The 26,227-nt window shown below is 41.5% G+C and overlaps 1 protein-coding gene across 8 annotated transcripts in view; it reads right to left on the bottom strand.

The window, feature by feature from the left end:
* igsf9bb (immunoglobulin superfamily, member 9Bb) overlaps positions 1–26,227 on the bottom strand; it is a 135,449-nt gene that overhangs the window by 99,971 nt on the left and 9,251 nt on the right. For all 8 annotated transcript variants that reach the window (XM_082141105.1, XM_082141107.1, XM_082141109.1 and 5 more), the window contains exon 2: positions 372–563. In XM_082141105.1, coding sequence (XP_081997231.1) covers positions 372–563 — 192 coding nt within the window. The remainder of the gene's footprint in view (positions 1–371; positions 564–26,227) is intronic.

Raw genomic sequence — 26,227 nt, 5'->3', positions numbered from 1 at the left:
TCAAATCAAACAGGCAATTACTGTTGACTAATTTCAAGTGACAAATCAGAGCCACATGACAAAAAAACAAGAAGTTTAGAAGTGTAATAATTGGAAAGGGAAAGAGACATTTCAACAGTATTTATCTCAAAAACAAGACCAAATTGTTTCAATGCATTTCAGTGCATTAAATATAAATGGCACTATCAATGCAAAACACTGTCTAATAGAAAGAATATGTCTGAAACTCAAGTAAAATGTGTGAATTTCCTAAATGCAATAATCATATAATGAATTAAATAAAAGCTTTATTAGTTATAACAAATGATAAAGCAATGGCTATATTTGTGTGAATGATGTTATGCAGTGAGACAGAAGTAATTAGGGCTCACCGGCGTACTCGGGGTCCACATGGGGAGGGTAGAAGCGGAAGTTGATGAAAAAGGGGATGGGAACTCCAAACTTGAACCATTCCACCACGTAGGGCTGGCCGTTGAGTGGGTGGGCCACGTCACATCCCAGAATCACGGTCTCCCCAGCGCGGGCCGTCACAAACTGGGGCTCCTCTCTGACTCCGTGGGCACCTGTGAGAACATATGGACTTTGATGAGCAATCACACACAGGACTGTACCAACCACACACTGAAACTGCTCGGGTGAGAAATGATTCATATAACAGCTGAAATTAGATTTTGGTTAGTAGATCAGCAAGTCTGCAGGCTATGTGCTGAAGTTCAATTCAGCATATATTAGCCTTATCCAGAAATCAATTTTGTCTCTCCGGAAACTGGAAACTATTTTACCTATCAATATACACACCCATTCTCTCTCTATTTACTAAGACAAAAACTACAATGGGCTCCAAAAGTAAATAATGGCATTATGAGATTGTTTTGTTTTTGTCTCACTCTTAAACCTGGAAGTCAACAAGTTTTTGTAGGATTTGAAAAATGAAAAACAAAGAAAACTTAGGACAAAAAATAAGAAATATTTAAGATTCTGCATTATTTCTGGTCACTAATTATACTGGTCACGTATTTGTGACACTGATCTAATGAACTGGTTTGTACAATGGTCAGTTGTTGTTTTCGTTGAAGCATAAGGTGCTCTTTGTATCATTCTAAAATGATGCTGGATAACAATCATTAGACTTAAAAATGTAAATGTACAACAACTAAAATCTACTCAACATTGGCAAGTCATGAAAGGTTTGTCTTGCTAGAGTGAGAACAAGTATTGTTTCCACGCAACAACAAACACAGCGAGAACACAATGTCCGATTCAAGTGACTCTTATGAATCGGCTCTTATTAATAAGTCAGTCAAAAAGATTCAAAATACAGTGTTGAAGTGGTTTGTGAGTTAGAAGTCTGAATCAGATTCACTCAGTCAGTGAATCATTCAGAGGCGTTTCTGAGTTCACAACTGACTTCCTGACTGTCATTACGGTTATGTCCAAAACAAAAACAATAGGGAACCTGTAAACTCGGATGTGTACTTAGGTTTGCCAGGTTATTGACTGACTGGTTGTTCATATGACAGAATGTAATTAAAGATACATATTCACAATAATATTTCAAGTTTTAACGAAATATATTGATAACAATATTTTATAAATATTTTTTTTATTTTTAAAATGCTTCTGAGCAATCATCAGCAAATCTGTCATTTTAAAATAAGTAATTTAGCTCCTAAATGTTTCACTTTACAGTATGTCTGGAACCCTAAATTAGAAAAGCATGCAAACAGAATAATTTTCACTAGAGGTCTCAGATTTTTGAACCCCACTAATATCCTGCCCACCTGAAGAGCTGAATATTTTGTTTACAACAACAGTGAAATGTCTAAATGAGTGAGTTTAATTAAATCACAATTTTCTAGAAAGCAATTAAAGTAATGAAACCGTATCGGACAGACGTAGTGAAACTGCAATCAACCTTTGATACAGTAACCGTGTCATCCAAGCTAATCTTGCCCGCAGCAAATTAATAGGTAATCAAATATGATTAATCAGATATAGATGACTAGATGAAAAACTTGCATTAGACAGAATAAAACATCAAGCCTTCCTCTCTTCTGGAGCAAAACTGACCTTGACTTAAGGTCACGGTGGCCAATGAAAAACTTGTATAATCAACGTATGCAAGAGTGTGAGAGCTTCCTTAAGAGGTGCCTAACATGACAGATAAAACAGTATGGCTTAATCAAAGCCCAGGTGGACAAAAACTGATTTATTCAATATGTAATTTCCTTTGTGAGGCACATGCACATCACACATAAAAAGCTGGGGAATCAGATGACTTAATCACGACTGTGATTAGATATTCTCAGCTGCTGCTTTCCCTCCTCCTCTCTAGCCCCGTAATGATGTGATGATGAGAGCCGGAGTGCCGCCAGCGCGTCCCTGTGCGTATACCCAAGACTCCCGCTGCACCCACTACCCACTGCAGCAGCGCCTGCTGATTGGCTGCTGGTGACATCACCGGTGAACAAAACAAGCCTTGGAAGGTATGACTTCACTGTTTGCACGGCTGAGAGCAACAAGCGGTTAACAAGCTGATCTCTCTACTCTCCCCTCCAGATTTACTCCCGTTTACAATGAAAGACACAGGGGATTGAGCCAGTCAATCCACTTGAGCCCTGAGAGAAAGATGATGTGCATTTATAACAGAGAGGACTCAAGCATTCGCTGTCGTAAAAATCCAAGCATCATTTGTTTTTCTTTTGGTAGAAGACAGAAGCATGTGCCCTTTTAAAAATAAATAAATACAAATTATAATAGTAATTAAGTTGCCTTAATTTGCATTCATATTTATTCATTATCAAAGCACTATTTTTGATTTAAGTGAATGTTTTTTTGTTTGTTTTTTGGTCATGCAAAATTTAAATAATACTGCTCATAAATAAATATATAACAATAATGTTGATCAATTAAAAAATATATATATCTTTGGTAATTAAGCTACCCAATTACTTACCTATACATTTACATTTATTAATTTAGCATTTAGTTGTTATCAAAAGCAACTTACATAATGTAGTCAAAGTCAAGTCACCTTTATTAACAAAACGCTTTATATAAGACAGATTGTTTCAAAGCAGCTATGGTGATAAATATCAGGATAATAATGATCAATGATGCAAACAGAATTCAATTCTACTGTAAAGCAGCTAGTAAATAGAAAATAAAGATAATAGCTTCATTATTCAGGTGAAGTCAGTTTAGTGTTGTTGATTCAGTTCAGTTCAATATCTGTATGAAGTTTATCAATTAGGAAATGAGTTAAATTCAGCTATAAGCAGATCTACAGAAGACAATATTGTGGATATTCTGTACTACAAGCTCTTTTCTATTAAAAGTGTGAGGTTGTTGTTATTAATATGATTATTATGATTATTATTAGGATACTACTACTTTGGCCATGTGTTATTTGGCTTCAGATACCAAGTGGACCGGTATAACCTAAAAGAATAAATACATTTTAAAAAATCCAATCAATAAAGGTAGATAATGCCCTTGGTAAAAGATGAACTGGTTTTCAGTGTTTTGCAAAGATACATCCATCTTAGCATAAGATTTGCATGAATATACTGATGAAAGCATCAATATATTAGGCATACATTAACGATCTAACAGCATATCATGATATTCACAGATCTTGCTCAACATTATAAATGTAACGGAAGGCTGGAGGCAACATACTTCCTTTGAAAATCCCACTTAGGAAAGTAGGTCAAAGTAACCTGTAAGTGCTCTGAGATTGTGAAGGATTTGATTCAGGACAGTGTGCTTCCACTAAAAACACTGAATCAACACCCAAGGGTCATAATATTGCCAACTATATCCACCAGAATCAATATGGCAGGACAAATGAGCAATCTTAATTAAAGAAAAAATCTATATACAGGAAATGATACAGTAAGTCTTTATCATCATTGTGCCAATTCTAAAAAATACACAAATTAAAGGCTATTTGCTATTAAAAAAAAATCTGCCTGAACTTTCAGTTTAGGAAGTCAATACATGAAAGAAATTGGGCCAGTAAGACACAAATCTTTGAAACTAAGACGTATCACCTGTTCAATCTTATTAATACATTTTTAAAACATTGTTTTAAAAGTTTGTTTTGCGCAAGAAAATGAATCAATCATCTGTCAAATATCTGACTATTTCAGTCAATCTTGTCTGATTGTGGCATAACTTTAATGAGTGATGAGAATTTCTAATTTGCAGTGCAAAAAAACACTGCAAATAAACAGGATGGATCCTGACTGTGCAATTACAGCTGGAAGAGCCCACTGTCTGAAAGAAAAAACAGACAAAAAGCTAAAAAGAAAAGACACTTTGTTTATGTCTTGGGAAGAAAAGAAAAGAAAAGGTGTAAAGACTGCAAATGGGCAAATACAAGGAAAAATAATAAAGAGCTCAGCTGTACAGCGTAAATTAAATGACATTACCTCCCCTTGGCGAACAATAGACTGCAGCTTCCCCATTCATCTGCATTAGATGATTCTGGCAAGGCTGATAAAAACCAAAATATTATGGTGACTTTGAAAACTAATGACACTCTAATGGAAAGGAAGGACTTGACCTAGTTCAGCTAGATCACATCAACCCTGCCATGGATCACTCACACAAAACCCTCAGAGGTTCAGGTTCTCTCTGTTTTCAAATAGCCCAAGCTGAGGCCTGATCAGCTCATGTCTCCTCTAGCAGAGCTGCTTTCTCTGGGAGCAGAGTCATCTTCGAGTGTAACTAAATGAGCTAATAGACATTGGCGTGCGAGATTTGCATAGTGCACCCCGCCCCGCAGCGTGGGTATACACATGGAAGTCTATGCGATCGCACTTCAGGATTTCGCCCTCGGCTGCTCATCGGTGGTACAGCAACTATGGCAGCGGGACGTAACATCTCCGTTCCCTCCTTCAGGCAACGCGGGTTACATAAGTAACCTAGACGTTACGTCAGAACGGTAACTGACGAATTGGGAGCCCTACCAAAGCGCCACTGTTGCAGCCCCTTCCAGCGCTCCATGTAAGCCACCTGATCCCACGCACCTGCTGGGGCGGAAGATAGGACAGGGATTTACGCAGAGAAGGTCGATCACTGCTGTTCCTGGCCATTAGGGCAGTCCTACATATGGAAGGTCTCTGGGGTAGATCCAACCTGGTTGAGGGTGAATATCAATACTGGCAGAGACTGCAGAGTGGGCTCTGCCAAGGGAAAGACACAGGCTCGCCTACAGGGGAGCCATACTGTCGAAGAATAAACATATGGGATTGGCGTAGGAATCACAACATATGGGCACCTAGCCTAGCACAGGTTCCACCATTGCATATGAGTGTTAGGCCTGGCGTAAGATGTCTCTGTCACGTCAACTGCCGAGGGTGCTGGAGGTACTCCAACAGGGTTCGCCAGCTGGGGTACTCACCTGAGGAGCAATATAAGCACATGCATCCAGTCTCTTGGGAGGGGAATGGCACGGCAAGCGAGGCACCGAGCGGATCCTCAGCGTTCACATGCTACTCGGAGCGAGTACACGGGAGGACACTGGTTCTACATGGAGGTTGTAAAATCTCCAGCCCGCAGCTCTATATGTCTGCCAGCGAGGCGCCATGCGGCAACGCCAAGGAGAAGGCAACACTCCTAGTAGAGAGTCCACGGCTTGCCTTGTGTCTAGTACACCAAAACGATGGCATCCACTATCCATTGGGCCAACCTCTGCTTAGAGACACCCTTTCCCCTTCTGCTGGCCTCCATAACAGACAAATAGCTGGTCTGAAGTTCTAAAGCTCTGCGTTTGGACCATGTACAGGCGCAAAGCGCGGACGGGACAGAGCAAAGCTAGACCGAGCCATGACTGTCAGACCAAGCCAGGTACCGACCACATCCAGAAACACATGGGTGGAATGTCATCTTAAAAAGACTCAATATTACACCCGTGTTAACTCTTTTAGGAATTGCTATTTAAGTGCTGAAGTGCACAGGGGACATGGCTGCAGCACAGCTTACAGGGATGTAGTGCAGTGTGCAGTATGCAGCAAAATGCTCTTTTGCTGTATGAACAGCAACAGCATGTTGTATGTGTACTTAGTGTACATTGAGATCGCAACCACAGCTGTAGCGCCGTCACAACAACACTGGAGCAGAGCTTCTCCCGTAGCACACTCGAACATTGATTGCAGCTCTTTGCAGTAACACACAGGCTCGGCTCCGAAGCGAAATGCTGAAGTGTGATCACACACGCTTCCGTATTTATACCCGCGCTGTGGGGTATAATCTCCGCAAATCTCGCTCGCTGCAAATCTCACACGCCAATGTCCATTGGCTCGTTTAGTTACACTAGAAGATAATTGGGATCCCTGGCGAAATCCCAATTTATCAGTTACCGTTCTGACATAATGTCAAACGTGACTGACTGAAAGGGAACTGAAATTACTTCTCCTTTATGACCATTTATTGTAACTATATTTAATGACAAGAGACTAAGTACACATACAATAGACGCTATGGGGAGACCCACACCACACAGAATCGGCACATATTATGTCATGTTATTGTGAAGGAAAATCTGTTAAATTCTGCAGAACTGTAGCCTGGCTACTGAGACGTGGTCTGGGAACCATATGTTCATTTTCTCGTATTTGAGGCGTGGTTTACGAATGCCCAGAGCCGTTTATTGGGCGCTACGAATGTCTATCAAATGCGCCTGTACGTAGCTCATAGCCAATCGTTTCAATTATACCAGATGACGAATGTAGAGCGACAGAAATTCGACGTGGAAGACGACGAAATAAACTTGCGTTCTAAACTACTTAGAACACTATCTAAGGCTGCATCGAAAGGTAACTTCGCGTCTGCTGCCATGTTAGATCCATAGATATAAACAAACTGCTTCGGTGTGTCGCATAGACGTCGTCATCATCTTGCTGCTCCCTCCCCGTTCTGTGATTGGTCCCCTCGTTGCGATGAAAATCTAGTCCATGGAATGAAAGAATAAAATCGCGCTGCGCTTAAGGCAGCATGGGGAAACCCAGGCTAGCAGAACTGATAGTTTACCCAAAATGTATAATTCTGAATCACTCTATATGAATAATTCTTTTCAGCAGAAAAATTATAATCGAAAAATAAATTTGACTGTTTCTAACATTAAGCTATTAAATGACTTCAGCTTGAGGTTAGTAAGATTTTTTTATTTTTTTTTATTTTTTTTATTTATATATATATATATATATATATATATATATTCAGCAAGTAGGCATTAAATGTTCTATTAAATAACTGTCTATTCATCAAAAAATCCTGAGAAAAAAACCATCACAGTTTCCATAAAAATATTAAGCAGCACAACTGTTTTCAACATTGATAATACTCAGAAATGTTTCTTGAGCACCAAATCAGCATATTAGAATGTTTCTGAAGGATCATGTGACACTGAAGACTGGAGTAATGATACTGAAAGTTTAGCTTTGCCATCACAGGAATACATTTTAAAATATGAAATAGATCAGCCTTGTGACTTAAGTGTAAATAAAAATTCCACAAAATTCTTATTGACTGCAACATTCTGATTGGCAGTAGCCTACCGGTATATCTCAAAGCATTATCAATTTACCTAAACATTTTTTTTTAATTGCCCCCAAAATGCAGTTAAAATAAAGAACAGAAAAAAGAAAAGAAGAAAAAACAAAGAAAAAAAACCCTGCTAGGCGCATGGGGAATTTCACATTAATTCTTTGGAAACCTACTTTTTGCATCAGTGTTCTGTTGTTGCAGATTATATGTGGGCCCAGTAAGGGGGAATAGTCAGCTAGGGCCCCTACACAACTACATGTATATATGAGGGGCGACAGTATATGCCTCCATTAAAGATGACCACACCACCACAATTTTCAATCCATTTCACCCTGAATTACTTTATCAATGTTCCTTTGAACTTGTAAAAAACACCTCTGAGCAGTTAGCTTTGCGATGGATGAAACTACTTCTGCCTGCATCTATAAATACCTATAAATTACTCCTAAGTAATGGCCGCAGAGTAAGATGTTAGAGTGGATGGACCTCTATTTGCAATGAAGGAACTGGGGGCAGTGCATAACTTTGAGGCTTCAACCGGTCGCATCATGTGAGCAGAATCTTTAATGAACGTGCTGATTGCTCCTCGGTAACCTGCCTCAGCTACTCACCCACATTTCAAGGTGGATATCACATCTGACAGCTGCTAAAATCATTTGACATGATTGATTGGTACTTAATATGATCATTTACTAAGTTAATATCACAGATTTACATCACACACACTTTTGATGGCATATTACACGTTATAGTATATTATAATATCATGATTATAATATTAATGAGCCATACTTATAGGTTTATAATGAGACCTGAAGCTTAAAATGATTTTCATGTTTGTTCATGGATGTCTGTCTGGATTATCATGTGTTCACCAACTATAAACAAAGTCAATGTTTATGCATGCAAGTTATTAATTTTGTGTAGTGTTAAAGTTTACAAAGGTTGACTGGGGTCATTTTGGGTTAAAATATGTCAGGAGACATATTATACCTGGTAGTTACTTATCTTAAAAACATACAACTTCACATATCTTTCTAAAGTGAGAAACGTCAGGTGTGTTATTATGCAAATGTTAGACCAATCTGGCCTCCGGGTTTAAAAGGGTGCTATAGATGTGGGTCCCAAACCAAGCTTCTTACCCCCTGCTGAATGCCAGTATTAAGGGCAGATGGCTAAGGGTGGATCAGAGTACTCTTGGTCTACTGAGAGGACTGTAATGGAATGCTAACCTCTTTTAGAGATTTACCCCTGTGCATGTGACATCAACCTAATAGGTCATCTGAAGTCTAAGACTTAAAACAGAATATAATCCCCAAATGAACTTTCATAGTTCTGGTTTGAAGTTTTCAGGTTTAGTTCTACAGGTCTACTGTAACTTAATCCCTACGTGCTCATAGATCTACATCATCATTAGATTACAATTATATTTAAATATCATAAAACAGATATTATGTGCTACATAACTAGAGCAGGCAGAGAAAATGGCTGTGATGTTCCCTTTTGCCATAATGCACTTTTTATACAGTGGACATTCAGCAGACTTTGGCTGACAAATAAACTTGGATATCTGGGTGCAGGTAATATATAGGTAATCAAGTTTAGATACACTTTGAATACAAAGCTGGTTGAAAATGAGCAAATGAGTAGCTTATAGTTTGGGAAGCTACAGTTGTAAAGTACATCAAAGATACAACATTTTCGCATTTATATATGAGACCCCTTCATTTCTGACAATCCATCTTGTGATTAACTGCAGAAATACATTTTAAATTAAATTGTAATCCCATTATATCAATTTTCATTCTGTTCTACTATATTTCCAGAATGATTTGACATGCGGCAAGACACAGGATTTTATCGGTCTGTAGAAGCTGTAATGTACATCTAAATATGAGAACCAGAAAATCAACTTTGGCACCACAGGCCAAGTGGCACAAGAGTATCAGAAAAAGTACTTAATCCAGACAAATGATTTAATCTATTTTCCTTCATTAGGTTCATGCACTTTTCAAACTGAATGACACAGCATGGTGGACCAGCACATATCGCTTAATATTCCCAAATCCTGATTTTTTTCTTTTTCTTTTTAAGTTAAACTGATTAAAAATGACAATGCTCTATACAGTAATGTCTAAAACCATGCTTTGCATTGCCATCCAGATTCTCATACCTTACAAACATGAAGTAAATCAAAGCAAATTACCATATCATCCCTAGAAATGACTTCAGCAAATCTCATTTGACCTGTAATGAGATCTCAGTCCAGACAATGTTGCCTCCACTTGCAGAAATCCTAAATGGATGCTTTTTCCTCCCATTAAAAACAACAATGCTAAAGACCTAACACTTAAAATGCAATGATAGGAAATCACTTAATTGGCTGTTTCCTTCAGCCCTCTAGCACAGTGCTCTCAAAAGATGGAAATGGAGAATGTAATTAATAGTGTTCATACAATGTTCTCTGAAGGGGCAAAATCACGTTTATTTTTATTTTTTTATTTTTTTCTCAACAGGCTGGTCTCTTTTTCAACAGTAGAGGAGAAACACAAGAGACAACAAAACAGAATGAACCGGATTCAGATTTAATGATGAATCCTAAACAAATAGTAAGGGCAATTGTGTATGGTTGAATCATGAGGGTTGACTGCAGAACTTTAGTTACTGGACAGTTTAAAACCAGTAACCCTAGAAGATGTGTCTTCGAATGTATCCCCTTTAAAACACCACAGAAACGGCCACAAACATTCACCCGACAACTATTTTCTGAGGTGGAGATTTCGTATGAATTTATATATACATACGAATGAGATTGTACGAATTCAAACAAATTTGCCACCAATTCGGCAAAATGCTAAATAGTTACAAATGGCCACGAGATTGAGTTGCAAACATCTTTAGTGTGTTTTGCTAGCTTGCGCTATTACCATTGCATTTTAAGACAATGTATCAAATAAAAAAAATGTAAAAACCTTTTATTAATTTTTTTTACATCTTGAGACTTCCATTGAAACACAAGACTGTTTCCTAAGAAATCACATGAACTCTAAATCTTCCAAATTATTCGGGATTTCCTTATGAAAGATTAGTCGACTAGTGGTTCAAGCAAACCACCAACTAGTAAGTTTAATCTAAAACATGCAGTCAAGCACATTCCACAAAACTGTGTTCAATGTGAAGGATGTCTTGAGGGTGAAATGTTGGCTGTGAGGTTGAGAAACCTGATCTTCAGAAAGCTCAGCATGTGCTAGAAAAAAGGTCTCATCAGCCTAATAATGTATAGTAAACAGCAAAACCGCTCCCGAAATGGCTAAAATAATTCACAATATATTGTGATCACATGGTTCAGCAGCATCATGGTCAAATGACGAAATACGGTTTAAGACAATCAAACTGAACACTTAATGGTCTGAATAAAATATTTTTTTACATTTGTGAAAGAGAAGCTCTAAGCTGAAAAATAACATGTAAATGTTATCATGTGTCAAGTAAAAAACTATTCTCTTGAATTTTTGATGTCATCAGTTAGACGCGTCCCATTTCTCAATTTGCAGCTGATTCTCTTTTCAATATCCCACAGCTCTTGTGAGCTTGCATTGTCAGGGCTACAGGTTAATCAATCCTCCAGATAGGGGCCACATGATTAAGAGTCAGCTCCACAAACTCATCTGAGGATTCGGTCTGATTTCCACCCCAACTCTCCCAGGCAGCGTTCACTTCTCCTTTAGGCACGTGTGTAAATCGAAAATCAGGGGTTCTCAAACCTGTCCTGGAGGACCCGTAGCACTGCACATTTTGTCTTCTAATCTGACACACCCAACTTAGGTCTTGCAGTCTCAGGTTTGAGAACCCCTGGTGTAAATGACTGTGTAGTAATGATGTTAGAGGCTGAGTCAATATCAGGCTAGGCAGAAACAGAAACAAAATATTGGATTCCACTAATGAGGTTTTAAAGCTTCTGTGACAATTTCCTCTTTTTTTTTTTTTTTTTTTGCTGGCAAGTAACCAAAAGTCAACAGACTGACACATGCTGGTTTAAATCTGGGGAAAATACGATCAGATTTCAGGTATTTACTGCAAATTAGACATTTTTAAATTGCTCAATTACTTATTTAAGCTTTTATTTTCTGCACTTCAACTCAAAGCGCTTAAATGGTAAGATATTTTGAAGATAATTAATGAATGTAAACTTTTTACTTTTTAAGAACTGTAAGAATACATATAAATTCACCCATTGACACTGACAGAAATGTACAAGTTCTTACAGGAAACAGTAATTGGTATTCTTTGATGCATTTATTTGTATTCTGAATTACTATTAGCCTAAATTTCAAATCAACTATATAGCTGTCATTAGAGAGGATAGAAGCATTTGCCGATTCACCTTTACAGCTGAAAACAATATCTGAATGAGTGCTATTGTTGTTTTCATTGACGTGCAACCTGTAGATATCTGTTAACGTCAAAAAATGTGTTTTAGGGTTTCATGAGCCTTTAATACTGTACTAGCTTGCAAAGATAGCTGATTTGTAGTTTTTCATATTAGGGGGTCATGAAATGCAGTTTCAGATTTTTATATTATGTTTCTCAAGGTTAGTTTATAAAGTCTGCACCAAAAAGGTCTAATATTTGTAAAAGTTAAAAACTGGGGAAAATGTCAGCGCCAATGGCCTCGTGGTCAGTGCGCCGACATGTAGCGCCTTTGCGCTCGGGCGACCCGAGTTCGAATCCTGGCTCGTGGACCTTTCCCGATCCCATCCCCCGTCTCTCTCCCACCTCGTTTCCTGTCATCTCTTTACTGTCCTGTCACAATAAAAGGAAAATCACCAAAAAAACAATATATATAAAAAAAAAAAAATAGGGAGAACACTCTGGCTGTCTCAGAAATCACATACTCTATTGAGTAGGTACTTATTTTGAATAAGTAATTATTTCACAACAGCTAAAAATTTACATTCTAATAGTATGAATGTGTGTAGTATGAATGTAATCCGGACATACTACATCTGCCATGTTGTCATTATCATGACCTAGCGTAGGTCAGATTAGTTACGACACTTCACTGCCATTCAAAAATCCTCTCCCGTGGCCTCATGGGATAGTAAAGTGTCCATCGTATGCACACTTCAGAATCTACAGAAGTAGTTGGTCATCCGAGTACTTTTTGCCTATTCTCTTTTATGAGTACCGTGAATTTGGACATACTTTTTGAAATTGAAATAACCGGTCCGGGTATATTGATTTCATTAGCAACACTCAAACAATGATACGCTTGATGTCTTAATAGCATTAAACGCTAGTTTGAAGTTTATTACAAACACATTGTAACACATTGGAACCCATAATAATCAGTTATGCTATCTACACTGGATGCGGTGTGACATGACATGACAAATCCCGGCAGCAAACTGATGACTCATCATATTTATGATGTACTCAAAACGCTTGCGCTACTTCTGACATGAAGGAAAAATGGATTTGGAACGTTCGCTTTGTTGCGTCCTGTGTAGACACAGTGTGATTCTAAATAAATGTACTCAACCGTGTTGCCTCCGAGGACAAAATACTTGGCACTGCCGTATCTTTCAATAAAACATGTTTTGAAAAACCGGCAGCATGTTGAGAATAATTCACAAAACAGTCCGATGTGAATGTGAAGAACAAACGAAAAATATCTTTCAGTTGCTTAGGCACATCATTAAAAATAAACTTCAGGTGCAGTTTCTTGACATCCACTGACAGAACAAGGGCTGCATCCAAAAACTTAGGCAGTTGACTTGTTGCCTCACTGCCCTATCAGAAAATGACTCTCCAGATGCAGCATTTAAGCATGAAGGCACCTCAAGAAACTGATTTCGGACAGACTTCTGAGGCAGCTCAACAGTTTAATGATCTACAGCAAAATAGAGCGCGCTTTGGTGAGAACTAAACAAATACTACAGTAATTTCTCGCTAGAAAGGACATCAGAAGTGGAAAACGTTGGTCAAAAACCTACAGTTACACACAAACTGACCAGTAACCGCAACTTTCCAATGCCATCTTTCTTTTTAGCTCAACTGTCACCGAATGGAACACACAGGATTGTGGGATATCAAAGGCAGTGAAGGATACAGCTATGCTGCCTTCAAAAATTAATCAGATGAAGGTATCTCAGGAGACAGGAAGTGAAACTAACATTGGATTCAGACGTGCCTTGATGCGTTCTGACCTTGGAATGCATCCTCCGAAGACAGTATTTTTAAGTTTTCGGATGCAGCCGAGGTCTGACTCGACATCTTTATCCAACAGCAGTATCGCTCTTGTGTCTGATGGACAGACATGAGTTGTTCAGAACACACCTCTTTGATTACATACGACGATGACCCATGTTAAGGGGCATGTCGAGGATAATCGTGACATTGTGATTCTCACGATTTCAGATCTGGCCGTTTGAAAAGGGTAGAAACAAATAATTAATATTTTATACTGGGGAGTTAGTTTTGAGTTCTAACTTAAGAGTTGTCTATGTTTTTATTGTAGAGTAACCAGTAGTCATTATTTAGATTTTAGATTATTTTATTTTAGATTTTAACTTGTAAAGAGAATTCACGTCCTCGTAGAGCTCCTGATTACAATTTATAAGCTGGGAATTTTCGGAGAGCTCCTACTTGTACCACATGATCGCTGTATATTAATTTAGGCGTTGATCATAACGTGTTGTCATATTGAAATGACAGTGAACACTGACACAACATGGCGTGAACGCAGCTTAAATATCAAGAACATTTTGATTCTCCATTTCATGACCCCTTTAATAACTGGATGTGACTTTGAATAATGGGAAGTGAAGAGTGATTACGCTTGTTGTGAAGTAGTTATCTAGACCTTATGTAGTCCCACCCATTTTCAGCACTGAGCCGTCTTCCGGTTTGTATTTCCACAGCATGAAGGTAAGATCTTCCAGATTTATGAATGAAGCGCTCGTTTTAAAATATTTCTGGTCTACTGACATTTGTTATGACATCCGCTTCAAACATTACAATGCTCATGATAACTTTAGTCAACTCTACAAAAACTTCCATACAGCAAAAATGGAAGTTCAAACACAAAATTCTAAAGATGGCTGTGCGCTTGTTTTTCTGAAGAATAAGGTCTATAGACTACACTGAAAACTCTTGTGAAGAAGAATTCAAGGGACATGCACAAGGCTTAAGACAATTAAGTACACTTAAAGTGCCCCTATTATGCTATTTTAAAGTCTCCTAATTTTGTTTTGGAGGTCTCCTACAACAGGTTTACATGCAGCAAAGGTAAAAACATTTTTTTTTTCATTTTCTCATAATAAACATTGCACGTCACCACATTTTTCAATGATTCTCGAACGACTCCATGCATGAATCAATCTCTCTATTTCCCTCCTTTCAGCGAGCTACTCTGCTTAAAAACGCCCATTGCCATAACTGAACTTCAGCTCCATCTGGAGGCTTCCTACAGCTCAGAGACTGTACACCGTAAACTAAAGAAAGTATCGAACTATGACGTCGATTTTACCATATCAATCTGAGCGCGTTAATGAAGGCCTTCATTAACCCCCCGGAGCCGTATGGAGCACTTTTATGATGGATAGATGCACTTTTATGGACTTCAAAACAGAAACAGCCATTCGCTGCCATTATAAAGCTTGGAAGAGCAAGGACATTTTTTGATATAGGCCTAACCCTGATTGTATTCGTCTGAAAGAAGAATGTCATATAATGACTTGAGGGTGAGTAAATCATGGGCTAATTTTCATTTTTGGGTGAACTATCCTAGCCTGGCAAGCCAGACCTACATCAAGATGTTGGGTCTGGCAACTCACCATAGACACGCTCAATCCGAGGGGCGTGATAAACGGCTGTCTTTCAAATTCCCTCTGCACGCAATAGGATAGCGCTTCAACCAACCAGAGCGTTTTCCCAACAGCGGAGTTAGTTGATAGATTCAACTTTTGCCATATCTGTCCGGCAAAACTACGAACATATCTTCCTTTTTTTAAGAATGACTTCAGTGCTGTTCTATGCTCTTTTCTCAAAGAAAAACTTAACTCCAAGTCCTCCAGAGTCGCGGACAAAGCCGATTCGAAAGATGTTCGCCAGCAGCCGCTATTCTTTGTTTTCAAGTGGCAGGTAACCGTCGGAAGTTCACTCTGTCGTCATATGTTAAGCCCGCCCCGCCTACTCTATACACGACGTGATTGGCCTGACCCAATTTAGGTTTTTGCAGCTCGAAAGTCAATGGAGAGTTGCTAGACTGCCCTGGCTGCAAAATACATTTTGCTGCCGCTAGGGTGCGTCTAGATTTCTAGGCTAGAACTATCCCTTTAAGAAGGACGTTTCTCAGTGATACACTACTCAGTTTGAGGTACATTATGAGATGTTGCAACTGTAATTCCTCACAATCAGCATTAAGTTTATGTCCATCAACATTTTTTAGCTCTAACGTGAATGACTGATGTAACTTAAACGTTGGTAAAACCAATCTTGCTCCATCCTTTATCTTTACTCAAAGTAGTAAGAACGACAGACGATCTGCAATAGACAGTTTTAGGTATGGTAATAGTGGCCCACAGCTGATTAGCATAAGTAGCCTATTTCAGTAAGACAGTAATGACGTGGGCTAGACGGTTAGCAGGAGACCGTACTCGGTTACAAACGTAACCTCGGTTCTCTCTAGAAGAGGGAACGAGTACTTGCGTAAGTATCTTACGCTAGGGGAAAACCTCTTTTCCTCGAGATATTGAAGCCAAAAATTATCCTTAATTTTGCAATAATGTAAAACGCATTGCAGCAGCATGCAGACATGGGCGAGACAGCTCGCGCGCCCATTGGCTGCTCTGCGGCAACTGCACCAGCCTATCGATAGAGGCCCCTCATGACGTCAGAACCAATGAGGGTGCTTCGCGCCCATTACGTCATGTCCCGCCGAAAGCGGGTGGGGCTAGGGCTATAAATACGGCCCAGAGAGGCTGGTTTGGTCAGTTTTTTCATCGCTGAAGCGAATCAGAAAGCCTGCCGCCATACAGATATCTTGCAAGGCAATCCCACTGGACCAAGCCCACGATGAGGCCATGCCTCTTGTGGAGTGCGCTTTGACACCTATCGGGCATTGCAGGCCCTTGGATGTGTAAGCTAGCGCTATAGCATCAACTATCCATCTGGATAGACTCTGTTTTGATGCAGCTAGTCCCTTAGAACGTCCGCTGAACAAAACAAAGAGCTGCTCCGTCTGTCTGAAAACAGATGAGCGAGACACATAGGCTCTTAACGCCCTGACCGGGCAAAGGAAGCCTGCATCCCCTTCCTCTTCAGATACCGGCAGGGCCTACAGGGGGATAACCTGTGCCCTAAACGGTGTATTGAGGGATTTAGGAACATATCCGTGCTTTGGTTTGAGTATGACTCTCGAGTCATTAGGCCCAAACTCCATACACGTCGCGCTCACTGAGAGCGCTTGCAAATCCCCTATGCGCTTCACTGAAGCGAGAGCCAGAAGAAACACTGTTTTGAAAGACAAGAGTTTCAGGTCTATTGACTGTATTGGCTCGAATGGGGCACCTTTCATGGCTTCCAGAACCGTGGAAAGGTCCCAAACGGGAACTGAGGGAGGTCTGGGAGGGTTCAGCCTCTTAGCTCCTCTAAGGAAGCGAATGACCAGATCGTTCCTTCCTAATGGCTGGCCAAGCGGTGGTTCAGCGAACGCTGCTATGGCCGCCACATAAACTTTGAGCGTGGATGGGGTTCTGCCCTTATCCAGAAGCTCTTGTAAAAAGGAGAGAACCTCCGGCACCCCACAGCGTGAGGGTGAAGTGCCACTCGCTGTACACCAGCTAGTGAACACAGACCATTTTGAGGAATAGAGCTGCCTCGTAGATGGAGCTCTAGCCTGTGTGATCGTGTTAAACACTCCCGCTGGGAGGTTAACGGGTACCCGTTGATGGCCCACACATGTAGGGACCAAAGCTCTGGGTAAGGATGCCAGATCGAGCCGTTTGCCTGCGAGAGGAGATCCCTCCTCACCGGTATCGGCCACGGGGTGGTACTCGTCAGCTGCATCAGGACTGGAAACCAGACTTGGTTTGTCCAAAAATGGGGCGACGAGTAGCACCGGGCATCCGCTCTCCCTGATTCGCTCTAACACCTGGGGTAGGAGCGTGACAGGGGGAAACGCATAGAGCGGGCAGCGGGGCCACGTGAGCCAGTGCATCCCTGCTCTTGGAGAAAAATTTCTGACAATGAGCGTTCTCTTGAGACGCAAATAGGTCTATTTTCGCTCTGCCAAATGTCCTCCATAGCAGTTTGACTGTCTGTGGGTGTAAAGACCATTCTCCTGCCGGAAGATAGTTTCTGGACAGTCTGTCTGGTCCCACATTCAGATGGCCGGGCACATGCGCTGCCCTGAGTGAGCGCAGATTGTGCTGAGCCCAGACCAGGAGGTGTTCCGTCAGCCTGTGAAGGATTCTGGATCTGATACCTCCTTGGTGATTTATATAAGCCACCACTGACATGTTGTCCGAACGGACCAAGACGTGGTGTCTTTTATCTTTTATCTGGGGACAAAAAGCGCCTCAGCGCGTTGTCGACTGCCATCATTTCCAGGCAGTTTATATGCAGAAGCTTCTCCCGTTCCGACCACTGGCCGAATAACGGTCTGCCCTCGAGCAGCGCTCCCCATCCCGAGGTTGAGGCGTCCGTAGACACCACCTTCACACTCGAGGAAGTCCCCACGCTTACTCCTGACCGGTACCAGTCGGTCACTGTCCAAGGTTTCAGAGCTGCGACGCATTTCTGATCGACCTTGAGGCGCGCGAGACCGGAGGTCCAAGCTCTGTGCGGCGCGCGCTTTCAACCAATACTGCAGCGGGCGCATGCGAAGCAGACCCAGCTGAAGCACTGAGGATGCTGAAGCCATGAGACCCAGCATCCTTTGAAACTTTTTGAGCGGGACTAAAGCGCCGTGGCGAAAAATCTCTGTCATGCGCTGAATACTTAGTCTGCGCTGCGGCGACAGCTGTGCTGTCATAGACAGCGAGTCCAGATCTGTGCCCAGAAAAGATCATTTCTGACTGGGAGACAGCGAACTCTTCGCCCAATTGACTGTGAGACCTAAATTCTCAAGGTGATCGAGTAATATGGTCCTGTGTTCTATGAGCTCTGACTGTGATCGAGCTAGAACCAGACAATCGTCCAAATAATTCAGCTGCATCCATGCACATCGTGAATGCGCGAGGTGCCAGGGATAGGCCAAATGGCAGGACTGTGTACTGATATGCCTGACCCTCGAAGGCGAATCTCAAAAATCGCCTGTGACGTGACGCTATTTGTATTTGAAAATAAGCGTCTTTCAGATCTATCGACATGAACCAGTCCCCTTGGCAAATTTGCGAGAGGATTTTCTTGGTCGTGAGCATTCTGAACCGTCGTTTCAGAAGTGCTTTGTTTAGTCGTCTTAGATCTAGAATGGGTCTGAGACCCACGTCTTTTTTGGGTACCAGAAAAGATCTGCTGTACATGCCCCCTTCGCTCTGAGCTTGTGATAAGGGTTCTATAGTCCCTTTGCTCAGTAACTTTGCTATTTCGGCTCGAAGTACAGTAGGTGTGCTACTTCCTTTTTCAACGTAGTATCGATTCGCGCCGCTTTGCGTTGCGGGCGTCGACCGAACTGTAGCGAATAGCCTCTTTCTATAATGTCTAGCACCCACTTCGAAACCCCGGGTAGCCTTGCCCATGCGTTTGCACGAATGGCTAGGGGTTGAATGCGAAACGCGCTCTGGTCGCTCAGGGACAGAGGGGCTTCAGTGTGCTGCAACATAAGCGTCGCGCTTATGACATTTGAGGCAGGGGGCGCGCTGATAACAGCGGGCAGATTGCCCGCGCTCGACTCCTCTGCGGTGGTCAACCGAGAGGGGGAGGGCTGGGCGAGTCCCGTAAGACCTGTCATGTCTATGTGTGAATGTGGGCGTGGGATAGCGGGCACATTTACAACACTGAGAGCATTGTCCGCCTGAGCAGAGCGAATGCATGTTGGTTTCGTTTTACAGAAACCTTGAGACATGCAGAACGTAGTGTTTGTGGGCACTGGGCAGTGGGCACATTTACCACATTTAATGCGCAATCGATCTGGGTCGATTTCATGTGCGCGAGCCCTGTGTGACGAGCTGTGTTTCTGTGTATGAATGAGCACTGGGCAGTGGGCATTTTGTCTACACTCATAACACCATCGGCCGTGGCCGGAACACCAGAAAATACACTCTTATGGGATTTATCTGGGTAGCCGTAAAAGCGACGTTTGTGTGCAGGCAAGCGGGGCTGTGTCGCCGACTTGTTTACTGCAGAATACACTGGAACAGTCGCATTTACTGGAACTGAATGAGCAAGAAGTTGCCATAGAAACAGAGAGCGTCAACATGCTGGTGTTTGTTTGCAGGCGTGCGTGTATTACAATAGGCTCGTCCACTGCAATATTGACATTTCCAGAGAAATGTGTGAGAATGGAGGTAGATCCAGCCGCAGCTGGACTAGGAACACACTTTTCTCCTTTCGCCAGTGACGCACGGAAACCATAGAAACGGTGCTTGGGTGCAGGCGAGCGGGTTGTACAATGCGTTTGTTGGCTGCAAAATGCACATCTGCAGACGCCTTTCAGGGAACTGACAGAGCGAAGCATTGGAGGCATAATTTATCTGCCGTTAGACCGGGATTCGAACACCGGTCTCTCGTGCGAAAAACCAAAGATTCCGCCACTGAGCCACAGGGGGGAACACAAAGGCTTTCAGATGCACGAGCATATAAGAGCGTCTACATGTTTTCTTCGGCGTTTGCTTGCAGGCGCTGCAATATTTATATTTCCAGTCGCCTGATCAGGGAACTGAGAAATGTGTGAGAAAATTCAGGTCAGTCCAGCTTCGGCGGGACTATAAACACTGTTTTCTCCTTTCGCCGGTGAGTGACGCGTGAATGGGGCGCAGGGGCAGGGTAGCTTTCTTGTACGTAAAGAAAAACTAACCCCGACCGTCCGCTTCCAGCCTCCCCTGCGAACGGCGCAGTTTGTGCGGCTCGAACAGAGGGAGAGAGAAAGCTAGCCCCGTGACCGTCCGCTCCTGACATCCCCTGTGAACGGCGCGGTTTGCGCGGCTCGAACAGAGGGAGAGCAGGTATCATCCTCCAAGCAGGCAAGGCAAGCGGGCGCACCGGCGAGCTTTGCGGGTTGTCGGGGGGCGGAGGCGCAGTCTCGGCGAAGGATGCCAGGTGAGTCCGCAGAGTCACCATAGGCAGTAACTAGCTCGCAGTGAGGGCAGTCGCCGTCAGCGAGCACGAGAGCTGCGCGTCCTCAGGAAGGGGGCGTCTTGAAAAAGACGCCCGGCTCTTTTAGTGCAATGAGAGTGTGTGTCGCGGCGGCGAACACACACATACACAAAACACAGTAGCAGAGAAAAGGATATGTACGCCGGAAAGCGTGAGCAGGAACGGCGACTGAAGGCGGCGAGAGTGCTTGAATCAGACGGCACGGCTTCCTCTCAGGATCCAGCTGAAGAGATAAAAAACTGACCAAACCAGCCTCTCTGGGCCGTATTTATAGCCCTAGCCCCACCCGCTTTCGGCGGGACATGACGTAATGGGCGCGAAGCACCCTCATTGGTTCTGACGTCATGAGGGGCCTCTATCGATAGGCTGGTGCAGTTGCCGCAGAGCAGCCAATGGGCATGCGAGCTGTCTCGCCCATGTCTGCATGCTGCTGCAATGCGTTTTACATTATTGCAAAATTAAGGATAATTTTTGGCTTCAATATCTCGAGGAAAAGAGGTTTTCCCCTAGAGTAAGATACTTACGCAAGTACGAGAGAACCTCTCGTAAGAGAACTAACGTTACACAATATAAAACACAAAACTATGTAGCTATTTTGAACACTGGTCGAAAATATATAGGCTACATCAATAATTTGTCATACTTACAGGTTGTGATTCTGAGGAGCAAGTTGGTCCAAATAAACTGACCCATCTTTCAAGAGCAAGCGTTTTGTGAATCCGGCATTGAACTCCGAGATTTGAGAAGCAGTCGTCAGTAAAATTAAGGGAATACAGCATACTGCTGTGCTGTAGTATCATGGCAAAGATAAATTTGAACCGCAGATTCTTCAAAGCCTCATCCTTTGGGAGTGAAAATAAACCAAATTCTCTTTCACAGCGGAGAGTAAAGCATCTTGACGACATGATATCCACACGAACAAGCTACAGCAAGATATCCTGTCCACGCGCACGCAGAACGTAGGCGGGAATTTTGCAAATGTAGTAAGTCCGACTCCTGAGTCGTGTGAACTTCGCGAAAATAGATTTGATATGTAAGTTAAACATTTGGTTACTGGTGAGTCAAATATCCAAATGTCAGTTTTATATATTACATTTCTGTAAGATAAACTATCCTGTGTAGCCGATTACGGTCTCCTCCAGCAGGCGTACGTTAGTTCTCAGAGTAATGAGACACGTGACGCTTTGTCTCAACTGCCTGTATCCACTTTTATGTCCTAAACACTCGTTTTTGGGGGTCGAGAGCTAATAAAAACGTATTTCTGTTTTTTTTTAGCTTGTTTGCTGTACACCTTGTCACACAGCAGCTTTTAGGCATTTTTCTGTCTTTTGTCAGTGTTGCCAACTATTTTCAAAGGAAAGTAGCTAATGCCTCCCCTAAAAGTCGCTAAATGTCGCTAGATGACGTCATACGCTCATTAGCATATTCATGACGTCATCGCGGCGTACTTGCGTTCTGCCTGCCTAATGTTTTTTCTCGTTAAAATCATGCTCACATACTGTATTTTAATATAACATACTATAATATAATATAATATAGCCGAATGTCCAATAAAGCTGTTTTCATTTACTATATTTTTTTGTCAGACAATAGAACGAGTAGCACAGCGCCTACAGTCGTTCAAAATCAAGATAGCCAGTGTGCCGCGCAGCTGTGCTAATGGCGGACAAACAACTAAAACTGCCAATTTCTCGAGTGGCACCAGCTCATACAACAAAGACAGGTAAACGGAAAAAGACCGATGACGATAAACAAGCCCGTCGGAGCCCATTGACTCAGTGTCAAAACTCTGGCCGCATAACATAGGCTACAGATAAAATGTCACGCACTGTGCAAAGCAACAATAGAAACCTGCTAATTCACTGGCTTGTCATGTTGCTGAAATAATGTACTAGCAAACCTTATTTAGCATTACACATCGCTAGAATAATTACTTAGTGCTACATACTTTAACGTTACCATTATATTATTTTGCTAGCTATTTATAACTTATAGAAAGAGTGCAATGTTATGATGAAGTTACATTACATGTATTGCAAAATATTTGAGGACCAAGTTTGTAGTCAAAGTATGGGCAGGCCATAGTCAATGTAAAGCATATTGTTGATGTTTCATCCCTACCAGTGAATGTGCGATAACTGTTTATCCGCCGTCATCAGTGGCCCTGCATGTTTACTAGCCTGCGCGTTCGCGGCAGGCTCCGTTGTGGGGGAGGAGCTGTGGAGGGAGGGCTGTAGCGCAGCAGAGAGCGAGGGGGAGTGACCTGTAGCTGTGCTTGTTCAAATTTTCAGGCTAAGTCAACGTTTTCTAAAAGATTCCTACTGCAGCTTTAACTGAAAAAACAAAGTGTGGAATGTTGGAGACTCCATCCACTCAACTGCAGCAGACTGAATTATGTAGCGGAGGGGGATGGGCTATCAGACTCCAATATTGAATGACAAAATAACCATTCAGTATAAAATTAATAGAGTTTGAGTACATCGTTCATGAGTAAACATATTGCATACGTAGCCTACATAGTGTATAAGTGCACAATTTGGGACACAACTCATGTTTTAATCTAAGTGCACATAACAATACAATTAAGTGTCTGAAACATTACATTCAGTTTGCTCTCAAGTGCATTATTTTTAAATTATATAATTTCCGTAATAAGATTTTTTTATTTTTTTTAAGTATGCTAAACAGTAATGTTTAAGCACTGATTGAATATTGTGAAATTCCATTAAGCAAAACTGTGCTCATTTGCAAGCAAAGACAGCAAATCTGGCAGTGGTGGGCGCACTATAATATATGAGCTTGTGAACATAGTCAGTTATCTATGGCAGAGGCTGGCTGTTAATCCTATATTGTTGGGAAAATTTTGACTGTATTCAATCCTCTTAGTGTGTAACTTTTCATGGCTGAAGAGTCAGTGATTAATCTGCAGCCTTCCAGCATAACTTCTGTGACTTGAGTTTTGAGTTTGAGCTCATCCAAATCATGTTTTATTACAAAAATGTTTGTATTGCTGTGCTAAAATGTGGATTTTGACCAGAAAATGTGGATTACAACAATACAGATACTCATTTAAAAATTAACAAGATTTTTTTCTGGCTCATTTTCACTCAAAGAAAGCAGCGCTCGGCGCTCTAGCAATTCCCGGGAATTTTTTTTTTTTAAATATCAGGTCATTAATCCTATCAAATATAAAAATAACTGAGACAAAAACAGAATCTGTGTCTAAATATATTCCCAAACACATGCTCATTTGTGTTAGCAATGGCAGAAGACGCCTACGATTCTCTACACTGGCTAGCATTATGTAAGCAGCAATTGGTTTCTCTGGCAATATATCTCTCTATTTCTATCTGACAGATATTCCCTGTTTACCTGCCCTTCACCTTTTCACTCTCTGTGTGCACCTAGTATGCTTTTCGTATGCCGTAGTAGTTCATTCCACTGCACTCTGGAGAACATGCCAAGAGAACACACTAAGAGAACACATTAAAAGTAGTAGTACTATTTTCATTTTTAATAGCCACTGGCTAAGCAGTTGTTTCCCGACGAAATTGTTGTTGGTGGAAAGTAAGAGTACAGGCAATGGACAGACACGTCTATCTGGTGGGCTCATGATGTGGGATGATGGATGGGTTGGTGCTTTTTTGGTCTGTGACTGTGAGACCTGGCATATTATCTCATTTGCAACAGAAATTTGCCAGTCCACCCAAAATTAAAACACACACAGAACAGCTAATGTCCATTATGTCATCCCCCACATATGGATGTTAAAAGATGACTGGTGTTCAGAAGACTACACTTTTCTGAAGTTGCATAATTACAACAAAAAATTATTTTTAAATTAACTTGTCCCACCTTTAAAAAAAAAAATATCATAAAAAATTCAGTAGTTAAGAAAGCATCTGATAATAACGATATGTTGATATGTTTGAAAGCAGCTTTAAAAAAAAAGTCAATGTTGATATCAATGAGAACAACTTCATTTTCTAAAATAAAGCAGCTCTCCAGTGTCTTCTTGCTTTTATTCGTCAGACCTCGACGGACTGAACAAAAGAAATGAACCAGAGAAGATTTCCATCAGAGCTTCAGATCATATACCTATGTTATTGGTAGTTTACCAGCAGGAGCAAACTTTTCCTGGAAAGTTTGATTTGACAAGCAATTTCAAACTCCCCAAACTAACACCAAACAAACTTCGCTTTGGACTGATTTTGTTCTGACCAGTTAGTGTTTTCACGGTTTTTATGCACTATGCATGGCATACATTTTGTCATCAGCAAAGTATATACTGTACACGCATAGCCAGATTTTTCTAACTTTGCATACACTTTTTTCTCAGCTCGCACATTTGCCTTTTTCAATGACACATTTATGAGTGTGTGGCGGATTGCGAAATAAACACTACTCTAGTTTAAATTAGTACAAACACATTTGATCGCTCATTACTTCTGGAGAGAAACAAAGCAGACACTGGAAAAGGATGAAACTTCTAGTGTGTATGTGTTGAGTTTTTGTGTTTCCGCATGCTATCAAATGGAGTATAATTTGAAAGGCTGTGTTTGGGTGTATGCATACACTAAAGCGTTCACGAAAAAAACGTCTGTATGCTTTGGGCTTCAGCTTAATTAGCTTGACTGGTATTGAACCTGGAATATTCCTTTAAACCTATGGTCTGTCTGACCTCTGAATTGAGGGGTGATAGGCTGGCCAGATATGATTGGTGTGGAAGAGTGGATATTTTGGATTTTAAGGAGAAAGTTGATCGAAGTTGGGCGCCATGCCACAAGGAGAAGAGGAGGCAGCTCAGTCAGGAAGGCCTGACTCATTACAGCAAGTCAGCATCCCGCCTGCTTCACGTCCCATACCAGGCGTCCACCGCAGTACGCACAGTGAGCAAACACGTGGACTCGTGGCGAATGATGAATCTAATTTTAACAGATCTATAGCGCAGCCAGACAGATTGAGAGAGATGGATGCACAGATAGAGTGCGCTCAAAATTGATTGCTTTCTGAAGGATGGTGGTGGAGGAAAGGAAAACGAGGGCTAGGGAGAAAAGCGAGAGGGGCGGCGACAGCTAGAAGGAGAGTTTTCTGGGCAGAAAGCCTGCACTGTACAAAAAAATGTAAAAATCCTGTCGTATTTACAGAGGATTACTGGCAGCTGTGGTTGCCAGCATAATTCTGGAAAAATACAGAAAAAACTTAAACATATTTACAGTACAAGCTGTACATTTTAAAACTGTAATTTACAAAAAAAAACTTCAACATTTCAAAAAAGCCCTTTTCTGCTGAATAAGCAAGGCCACGCTGATACTAAAATCGGTTTTGTACCTTCAGTACACAGTACTATAAC

The sequence above is a fragment of the Leuciscus leuciscus genome (assembly GCF_965113295.1).
Source record: "Leuciscus leuciscus genome assembly, chromosome: 16".
Taxonomy (NCBI): domain Eukaryota; kingdom Metazoa; phylum Chordata; class Actinopteri; order Cypriniformes; family Leuciscidae; genus Leuciscus; species Leuciscus leuciscus.
This window is presented reverse-complemented; position numbering and strand designations above follow the sequence as displayed.